We start from the raw sequence: 11,060 nt of genomic DNA on the forward strand, positions 1-11,060 counted from the left end.
GAAAGAAAGAAAGAAAGAAAGGAAGGAAGGAAGGAAGGAAGGAAGGAAGGAAGGAAGGAAGAAGAGAAAGAAAGAAAGAAAGAAAGAAAGAAAGAAAGAAAGAAAGAAAGAAAAATGGACAATGGCAAGCCTGGGGGAAGACTGGGAAATGGCACAGTGGGTAAAGGCATTTGTGGCAAGCCTGGTGACCTGAGCTCAATCCCTGGGACTCTCCTAAAGGTGGAAGGAGAATTGACTCCACACAGGTGTCTGGCTTACACACACACACACACAAACACACACATATGCACAGACACACACACATGCACAGACACATACACAAGCATGACATAGGCACACACACATATGTACATAATAATAAAATTTAAAAATTTTACTGGAAAGAAATTGGTCACAAAGATATCCCCCCAAAAAAGGGAGGATGAGGACTGTCAGTCAAAAAGATACTGGGGAGGTCTGCAAAGGTGGCTTAGCGGGTAAGAGCACTTGCTGCTCTTGCAGAGGACCTGGGTTAAGTTCCCAGCACCCACATTATGTCTGACCACCATCTGTAACTCTAGTTCCAGAAGATCTGATGCCCTCTTCTGACCTCCCTAGGCATCAGGCCTGCATGTGGTGAACACATAGGCCAAAGATTGAGACACATAAGATGATTAATCTAAAAGAGTTATTAGGGAAAAATGCATATTTAGATGATTTCAAAATCATATAGATTAGCAATAGTTATTCAAAGGAATATGTTCTACGACATGGAATATGTTCCATGCACATTGAGTTGGAAAAGTTAGAAATGAATGTGTAACGTCAGAAGTCCTACACCCAGGAAAGAAAGCAAGAGCAGAAAGCCTGAGGAAACTAAAGAAAGCTTGGGACTAAGCGACCATAATAAATACATGCAAATCTCCCAACAGCTCTTATCATGTCAGTCACGTGAACACAAGCCTCCCCAAATACAGCATGCAGTCATGTGTGCAACGCCATCACGGGGAGTCACCTTGGGCAAAATCTGGACAAGAAAATGTAAGAGGCCGGGGGCTGGAGAGATGGCTCAGTGGTTAAGAGCACTGGCTGTTCTTCCCGAGGTCCTGAGTTCAATTCCCAGCAACCACATGGTGGCTCACAACCATCTGTAATGAGATCTGGCACCCTCTTCTAGCGTGCAGGCAAAACATAGAGGCAGAATGTTGTATACATAATAAATAAATAAAAAAAAAAAAAAGAAAATGTAAGAGGCCAATTGAAGTGGCGCACGCCTTTAATCCCAGCACTTGGGAGGCTGAGGCAGGTGGATCTCTGTGAGTTTGAGGTCAGCCTGGTCTACAGAACGAGTTTCAAACAAACCAGCTCAAGGATATACGGTTAGATCCAATCTTAAAAACAAAACAAAACAAAACAAAAAAAACCTCAATAAAAGATATAAACAACAGGGGCTGGAGAGATGGCTCAGTGGTTAAGAGCATTGCCTGCTCTTCCAAAGGTCCTGAGTTCAATTCCCAGCAACCACATGGTGGCTCACAACCATCTGTAATGGGGTCTGGTGCCCTCTTCTGGCCTGCAGGCAGACACACAGGCAGAATATTGTATACATAATAAATAAATTAAAAAAAAGAAATAAACAACAAAAGTACACACATACAAGCACACACACACATAAGCACACCACACACACACACATACTCAAACACACTATACATGTATACATAGGCAAGCATACTATACACACACATATACATATACACACAAGTATACCACACATTCATATATAGCAAAAAAGAATCCCACAAAGCCCCACAAAGATATTTGCCTTTGAAGCACTTGACTTCAAGGATAAACCAAAAAAGGTTTAAATTTCCTCCATACAGATAGGCGCAAGGCTGAGCACTTAGAACAAAGGGGCAGGACATTGGAAACAATGGGAAGCAGCACAGAACACGCTGGCACGCTGGCACGTAGGTAACGGGGGATGCAGCTTGGGAAGGTGATGTCACCTGATTCTTGTGAGGCACAGCATATGCGGCAACTCTGCCATCTCCCACATCCTTCCAAGTGCTGGACTCTGACTCCCTGAAGCTGGTTGACATGTGTGTTTCGGCATCGCCATCCTCCCCGTGGTCTACAGTCTCCAAGGACGGCAAGGAGGTTCTTTCTGGAGCATTCTGCCAGCTTTGCCTGTGTTAGGTCATTAACAAATAAAATAAGTAAAGAAGCAGTTTAGCACCTGACGCTGATATTGAATCAATTTTTTTTTTCTTTTTCGAGGCAGGGTTTCTCTGTAACTTTGGAGCCTGCCCTGGAACTAGCTCTTGTAGACCAGGCTGACCTAGAACTCACAGAGATCCGCCTGCCTCTGCCTCCCAGTGCTGGGATTAAAGGCGTGTGCTACCACTACCTGGCTTCACATTTATTTTTATTTATTTATTTTGTAAACAAGATCTCACTACACAGCCCAAACTGGCCCAAACCCCTAATCCTCCTGCCTCAGTCTCCCAAGTGCTGGGATTAAAGGCGTGTGCTACCACTACCCGGCTTCACATTTATTTTTATTTATTTATTTTGTAAACAAGATCTCACTACACAGCCCAAACTGGCCCAAACCCCTAATCCTCCTGCCTCAGTCTCCCAAGTGCTGGGATTACTGGCACACACCACCCCACCAAGCTGTTACACACATCTTAAATGCATTGTCTCCAAGTCCACACCAAAGAAGTATTTAAACTGTAAAAAACAAGGAAGCTGAATGATCACAGCGTCTGCTCTCCCTGCTCTGTCCCTTTAAGTATTTATTTTCTTTTTCTCAAGACAGGGTTTCTCTGGGTGACAGCCCTGGCTGTCCTGAAACTCACTCTGTAGACCAGGCTGGCCTCGAACTCACAGACATCCGCCTACCTCTACCTCCCAAGTGCTGGGATTAAAGGCGTGCTCCACCACTGCCTGGCTTCCCTCTAATTCTCACTGTTATGAACACAATCCTGTGATGCAGCAAGGATTGGTCCTAGAAAGCAAACCATGGTGTGGTATGTTGCTGTGCCTGGCGTGAACAAATAATGCGACAAATCACTTCCTGAACCCCGAACCACAAAGAAGCGGTTTTGGGGCTGGAGAGATGGCTCAGAGGTTAAGAGCATTGCCTGCTCTTCCAAAGGTCCTGAGTTCAATTCCCAGCAACCACATGATGGCTCACAACCATCTGTACTGGGGTATGGTGCCCTCTTCTGACCTGCAGGCATACACACATATACAGAATATTGTATACATAATAAATAATTTTAAAAAAAAAAAGAAGCAGTTTTCTTATCCACATGGTTTAAATAGCTCAACCTGTGCATGTGTCCTGTGTGTGTCTGTGCGACGGTGATATGTACTTATGTGTGCGTGTGTGTGTGTGTCTGTGCGCCAGTGAGTATGTACTTGTGTGCGCGTGTGCGTATGTGTGTGTGTGCGTGTGTGTCTGTGCGCCAGTGAGTATGTACTTGTGTGTGCGTGTGCGTGTGTGAGCGTGTGTGTGCGCGTGTGTGTCTGTGTGCCGGTGAGTATGTACTTGTGTGCGTGTGCGCATGTGTGCATGTGTGTGTGTGTGTGTGTGTGTGTGTGTGTGTGCGTGTGTTTCTTACTGAAGTTGAACAACTTTCCGTGTTTACTGAGCCACCATTCCTCTGCTGTCAATTGTCCCTTTGTGATCTGTTTGTTCTAGTGTGTCCAATTTGAAACAAGCTTTATCTACTAAAATTAAAACCCTGTTTTCAGCCAGGCTGTGGTGGTGCAGGCCTTTAATCCCAGCACTCGGGAGGCAGAGGCAGGTGGATCTCTGTGAGTTTAGCCTGGTCTACAGAGTGAGTTCCAGGACAGTCAGGGCCACACAGAGAATTCCCTGTCTTGAAAACAAAAACAAAACAAACTTGCTTTCATGTTTACTATAAGTATTTACCCTGTTCTAATAATTTTGTTTTGAGTATGTACACTTTTTAACATATGTATGATTAAAAGAAAGAGACTTTGGGCTGGGGGCACAGCTCAGTGGTGCAGATTTTGCCTAGCATGTAGAAAGACGTAGGACTGATCCCCTAGAACTGGAAAATAATGACTTTAAACAGGATCTCACATGTCTAAGCTGGCCTGAAATTTACTATACAGCCAAGGATGGCCCTGAACTTCCATCTCCCAAATGCTAAGATTACAGATGTGGACCACAGTTTCCAGGTCCCTCGCCCCCACCCCACCTTTATTTCGCCTTCTAAATTCCTACTTTAGAAGTGCATGGCAGCAGACGGGCACTCAAGTTCACGGTCTTAACACAGATGACCATCTGGAACAATCCTTTCATCCCCAAGGGACTGACCGGGGTGTGGCTTGTGCTGATTGGTTTTCAAACCACGCTAGTGGAGGTACTGAAGTCCTTCTCCTGGACCTGTCAGGGCAGCTTCTCACCTCTGCTCTGACCTGAGTGACCCTAGGCTACTCTTGCTACTTCAGCACCTGCTTTAAGATACTGCAGGGCTAACCCAGTTCTCTCCTTTGATAATTTTATATCCTTTCTCTTTCTGGTGAACTTTATGATCACGTCCATATTTTTAGTTCAGTCTAGCCAAAGTGTAATTCTTAGAAGAAAAACTAGCTGTTTTCAAAATGGAGCCAGGATTTCATTTTGATACTGGTCCAGCTACGTTGTCCGGGTCAGGCTCCCCGCCCCAGCTTCTAGAGCCACTGGGACTGGCTAGGGTCAAGATGGAAATGTAAAATCCCATGGTACCCTGCTGTAATCCTGTAATCCTGCCTGCCTGGGAAGCAAAAGCATGAGGAATACAGTCTGAGGCCATCCTAGTCCACACAGGAAGACCTTGTCTCGAAAAAACAAAACAATCAAAGCACAATTAATGTCCCTGTCAGTGCCTCCTGACACTGTAACGAAAGCCTGGTGACCATGATCAATCACCACAAGGCCCCGCACAGAGTGGCCTTCTGAGCTGCCCTCTGCTACCACGAGAGGACACACAGCTATACCATGTCCCTACCGAAGCCTCAGCTCTGAGGTGGTGGCATAGGGCTCGATGATGCTGTCCTTTTCAACGTAGGAGGCGTCGCTCTCAGACAGGGACCTCTGGCGAGGCTGGGGAATGGCAACCGTCTGTCCAGTCAATGTGGTCGTCAGGATGACCGCAGCCAGAGCAGACCTGTGAACAGAAACAGCCCAGAGGCACTGAGGAACAGACGGACATTCAAGCTGCAGGCTGAACTGACAAGGTTAGCCCACTGCAGCGACTGATTAGCTGCTGACAGCTCACTCACAGTCCAGGATAGCCCACCTCATTGACAACCCATGATAGCCTATCGGTATCCCCATTTAATTCTCACAGTGACCGCAGGGATCAAATTTATGCTGTCCATTCTTAGAGCAATTAACTGATGTGTAAAGACTTTCTCTAGTCTGTAAGATGTGACCACACCAGACTGTCAATCCACATACTCAGACATGCAAAGCCTATATTCAAATAGTTTTCTAATTAAAAATGAAAGAACAGAATGAAATAAAAGAATGAGATAAAGGAAGACGTACGCCAGGTGTGGTGACACACATCTTTGATTTCAGAACTTGGGAGGCAGAGGCAAGTGGATCTTTGTGAGTTGGGGGCCAGCCTGGTTTACATGGCGAGTTCCTGATAAGCCTGGGTTATATAGTAAGATCCTGACTTTAAGTATACATACATACATACATACATATATATATACATATATATATGTAAATAAACACACACATGACTTGTAATGATGAAAAGACCCCATCCATTAAAACACACATCTGTATTTCCAGTGCTAGCTGGCCGGCCAGCCAGCAAAAAGACAAGCTTCTGATTCCATGAGAGACCTGTCTCAGACCAATATCGCGCTCACAACTTGCTTACAATGAAGCAATATCTCTTTGCTTTGCTGACAATGGAATGGGAAGCTAACCCTCTAGCTCCTGCCCAGGCTGCATAAACCCTTAAGTCTCAATGACACAGCACAAACACTGATGAGCTGGACAGACCACCTTTGTAGTGGGTGGGCCTACTGCCCTGACATTTTAAGCCAGTGATCAACACCCAAACCTCACAGCTGACCCCAAATAGAGAGGAGCACAGGGCCCCCCTCTCACAGCATTACCCAGAAAATGACAGAGGCACAGAGTGCTCACTAATAACGGCTATCCCTGTTATGTGCTGCAGGAAATATCAAACACCAGAACGCGGCAGAGGTTTTTCCTACTCCAGTGTTAGGGCCAGAATCCAGGAACTAGCTCGTGTGTGCTGGGTAAATGCTGACTCACCAAGTCCTGTCCCCAGGCCTTCAGAGTTTATGTTCTAGTCAAAGGCACAGAATATACCAGGACCAAAGAAGACCAAATAGACAGTGGCACCCTGGAGTGGAATTATTTCTTACTAACAGTTAATAACTCGATCATTGTATTCTATGGCTTAAAAACAGACTACATGTGCACTCAGAGGTTAAAGAGGATGCACTGCTCTTGCAGAGGACCTGAGTTTGGTTCCCAGCACCCACGCTGGGTGGTTCACAACCACCCGCAGCACCAGCTGCAAGAGACTGGATCCAAGAGTACCCACATCCAAGTACACACACACATAAAGGCACAGGTATATACACATAATTTAAATTTTGTTTTGTTTGTTTTGTTTTTCAAAACAGGGTTTCTCTGTGGCTTTGGAGCCTGTCCTGGAACTTGCTCTGTAACAGACCAGGCTGGCCTCGAACTCACAGAGAACCCCTTGTCTCTGCCTCCTGAGTGCTAGGATTAAAGGCGTGCGGCACCACTGCCTGGTTAAATTTAAAAATTTTAAAGAACAGCAAAAATTAAAAAAAAAAATCAGACTAGCTAGGCATGGTGGCTCACACTTATAAACTCAGCTCTTAGGAGGCTGAGGTGTGAGGACCACTTTTAATGCAAAGTCAACCTGGGCTACAAGACCCTATAAAAAACAAACAAAACAAGTCTAAAGTTTTCTAGTGTCTAAAATCTTGACAGATACATGCAGTGGTCCCAGGAATGGAAAGGGAGTTGGCTGTCTGGTACACCGAGCACAAGGAGATGAGGAACACCAGTTCCTGGCAGGAAACATGTTCCTTCTTTTAACACAAAGTGGTTCTTTTAAGAGGCGAAATTGCAGCCAGAGGTGGTGGCACACGCCTTTAATCCCAGCACTCTGAAGGCAGACCCAGGTAGATCTCTGAGTTTGAGGCCAGCCTGTACCAGAGCGTGTACCAGAGCAGCCAGGGCTACAAAGACAAACACCTTCTTGAAAAACAAAAAACAAACACAAGGCAGAACTGTATTTAGAAAGAAATAAATTTTTGTGTAGTTCTCCTGAAAGCACTATTAACCTGATGAACACATGGCTGAGATACAGAGCACAGGCAAGGCCCTGGCTTCCGTCCCCTGGAGAAAGAAAGAAGGGCGAGAAGGAGGAAGGAAGGATTAACTTAAACTCAGTGCTCTCTGTTTAATAAGCACCAACTGCATCCAATCATAAAGTCTGAGATCCTCCATTGAAGGACACAGACCCCCAGTAAATCCATCATTCCTTGGAGAAGCTGGATTACGTGCCATGGAACAGCGGTAAATACTGCCAAGGGTATGGTTCTAGCCCCTCTACTTGTGACCTATTGGCCAGGGTTCAGTACTTATGGTCTTGAGACCTACCTGGGTCTCTCTGGAGATGGCTTGGGGCTTCGGGGAGGAGGTGTGCGTGGCACAGCTGGCTTTGGAGCAATGCTGGCAGCTGGGAGGAAGCCATGGATGATGTGGTTCTGCACAAACGAAGCCCAAGGCAGATCACTTGGAGGCGGAAATCAACTGGGTCCCGCCCCACCCCCACCTCCCAAGCTGAGGCCACACCAGGGATCCAGTCCTGTCTCCTGTCGTTCCCAACTGCCATTCGTCAAAGCAGTGCATGCAGCCGGGCACACCACCACGCGGCCCACCGAGGCAGCCCTCTCGTTCTCCCCGTCACGGCAGCTTTCCTGACTGACTTCAAGGGCCGGCATGGCTGGGTTAGTCAACACCGGGTGCAGGACAAGGCACACCCTTGGGGATCTCTGTTTAACAGACAGCACTAACAGAGCTGGGATAACCTACCCTAGGTATGAAGAGAACCAACTCATGGGACAGCGGGCTCAGACGGAAGAAAGGGGACATAAGCTGAGCAACAGCATTGGTCTTTCTTCACTTCCTCGTCTGCCGAGATGTGAGGCAGCACCCACTACATGCTCCTGCCACCACGGAGCCACCCACTGCCACACCTTCCCCACTACGACAGACCATAACCCCTCAAAACCAGGAACCAAAATAAACCTCTGCTCCCACAGGTTACTTCTCATAAGGTCACAGCCAACACGAAAAGTCATTAACACACTGACCGTTCCCTTCCAGGCTTCCAATGCACAGGACGGTCCCCAGTGAAGTCACCCAGGCCTTCCCACCCCTGAGCAACAGGTGCCTTCCCTTAGCAGCTCTAGAAGGGAGCATACTGACTCGGGTCTGATAAGAGCTTGACTCCAGGTGGCTCATCTCGAAGATGCACAGTAAGTCAGAGGGAACCCCACTCGGCTTTAGGAACCTGGGGGCGGGGGTGTCTTCTGAGCATCTGAGCCCTGCCCATGTTTTCTGAGCACCAGTCGCTCACACGCACCTGCTAGAGGCAGGTTGCCATGAGAACAGTGAAGATGCTCTGCCTTCATTCTCAGGGGCACAGAGTGGGAAATACCCACACGGGTGTTACAGAACACAGAATATGAGAAATGGCAAGGGGCAAGGGAAATCAAGGCCCAAGGAGAGAAAGGTTCATTCAGGGTTTGTTTGTTTGTTTGTCTTTTTTAAAAAAAGATTTATTTATTTATGTGTATGAATGTTTGTCTACTCATATGTATGCACATTGTATGCATGTCTGGGCCTGTGGAGGTCAGAAGCAGACATTTCGGAGGGTTGTGAGCCACCATATGGAGGCTGGAAGTGGAAACCAAGTCCTCTGCCAAAGCAACAAGTGCTGTTAAGCACCGAGTGATCTCTCCGGCCCTTCAGGAGACTCAAGTGTTTCCCTGGGGGGGGGGGCCGGGATCACAGTTATGACGAATGGGTCATCACTGCCTCTACACTGGAAAGGGGACAACATGAACAAGAGAACTGACAGAACCATAGTGGCAGGTGACTGACGCCAGGAAAGAGGTCAGGAGGAATGGGTGCATCGTTTACAGTTATTTGGTGGGGGGGGGGGCTGGAGAAATAGCCCGGCAGTTAAGAGCATACGCCACTCTTCCAGAGGACCCGAGTCCAGTTCCCGAAACCAACATCACATAACTGCAGTTCCAGGGCATCCGGTGCCTCTGGTTTCCACAGGCACTCACGCGCAAGTGCACAAACTCACACTTAAGACACACAAAGCCGGGCGGTGGTGGTGGTGGCGCACGCCTTTAATCCCAGCACTCACAGGTGGATCTCTGTGAGTTCAAGGCCAGCCTGGTCTACAGAGTGAGTTCCAGGACAGCCAGGGCTACAGAGAGAAACCCTTCCTCGAAGAAAAAAAAAAGACACACATAATTACAACTACATCTTTTTAAAAGGTTATTGCAATAATGATGTAGCTCTGTGACAGAATATTTGCCTAAGTGTCCCAAAAGGGCCTGAAGTAGTTACATTTTTTCCTCTCCCTTGAGACAGGGTCTCACTGTGTAGCTTTGATTGATTAGTCTGGAACTCACTATACAGACCAGGCTGGCCTTGAACTCACAGAGGTCTGTCTACCCCTGGCTTCAGAGTGCTGGGATTAAAGATTTGTGTTATGCTTACTATTCCTGGCCTAAAAGGAAAAGGATCCCGAACACCATGAAATCAAGTTGGCATGATTAAGAGATTGTAGTGGGAGGGAAGGGTGTGTGTGCCCATGGACTGCTGGAGTCAAAATCCTAGGAAAATGAGTGAAAGCCACGTGTGATGGCGTAAAACCGAAATCTCAGCACTCGGGGGCAGAGGCAAAAGGATTGTGGGGAGTTTCCTGAGCTATACACACAGTTAAGACCCTGTTTCAAAACCAAACAGAAGAAGAAAACTAACACAGCAAGGGATCAGAGAATGAGTCTAGGAAGACAACACATGGCACACGGTGGCACAGGGGTCTTAAGAAGATCAGGAAGGACACAACCAGACACAGGAACAGAAAATGCCAGTGTGTCTGGAGAGTGAGGGTGTGGTGGGGCGGGGAACAGAGGGTTCTACTAACGGCAGTGGCAGGATCAGATCTGCCGGTTTAAAAGTCCCGGTCATTGCTCTGCAGACAGCAAATCTCAGAAACCTCTGAGGTGAAAAGAGAGAACCTAGGGAAGAGCTGATTACGAAGCAGTCCAGATGGACAGAGGCTGAGGTTGGGGTGGGCATGACCTAAGGACGGGCAAATGCGGGCGATCTGCTAAGGCGAGTACGTGGTGTGGGGAGGAAGTAAGAATGACTTCCCTGCGGGGATATCCGACCACGGAGCAGTTTTAAGTAAGACGGGAGTTAACTCTCGACCAAGGAGAGAATCCTGACGGGGAGACAGTGATTCCTGGACGTGGCGGACTCTGGAGATGAAGGATTCTTTGGAACACGAAGTCAGGGCTTCTGGAACTGAATGCTCTCGGGCAGTGCCACCGCCTCGCTCCCACATCAGACCTGAAAAAGCATGCCCTACTCACGAACTGGCTCTGGCGGTTCCTGCGGAAGCTGAGGAGCATCCTGACTGTGGGATGTGGGCTTCGGTACCCGGCCCGGGACTAGCTGGAGGATAGCCCAGCTCCCGCGGACCCAGAGACTTCACAACAAGCATGCCTCCCATTGGCTCTGTTTTGAGTCTCGACCAATCAAAGTCAATTTTACTCTCACCCGTTGCTCTTGACAACGTAACAAGGCGTCATTCAAATTCCAGCCAATGAGAAGGCAAGCTGAGTTTTCCGTTCTATTAGTGGTTAAACTAGAAGTCAATCTTGTAAAATTAGCCAATCCGACATTGAAGAAGGGCAGAAATAAATATGGGGAGGACCGG

General features: G+C 47.5%; 1 protein-coding gene across 1 annotated transcript in view; it reads right to left on the reverse strand.

The window, feature by feature from the left end:
- Positions 1-10,817, reverse strand: part of Cep89 (centrosomal protein 89) — a 56,276-nt gene extending 45,459 nt beyond the window's left edge. The window contains exons 1-4 of the mRNA XM_038340415.1: positions 10,714-10,817; positions 7,691-7,797; positions 5,010-5,168; positions 1,989-2,169 (exon numbers count right to left, since the gene is read on the reverse strand). Coding sequence (XP_038196343.1) covers positions 1,989-2,169; positions 5,010-5,168; positions 7,691-7,797; positions 10,714-10,752 — 486 coding nt within the window. The 5' untranslated portion in view covers positions 10,753-10,817. The remainder of the gene's footprint in view (positions 1-1,988; positions 2,170-5,009; positions 5,169-7,690; positions 7,798-10,713) is intronic.
- Between the last annotated feature and the right edge of the window lie 243 nt (positions 10,818-11,060).

The sequence above is a fragment of the Arvicola amphibius genome, chromosome 8 (genome assembly GCF_903992535.2).
Source record: "Arvicola amphibius chromosome 8, mArvAmp1.2, whole genome shotgun sequence".
NCBI classification, from domain to species: Eukaryota; Metazoa; Chordata; class Mammalia; order Rodentia; family Cricetidae; genus Arvicola; species Arvicola amphibius.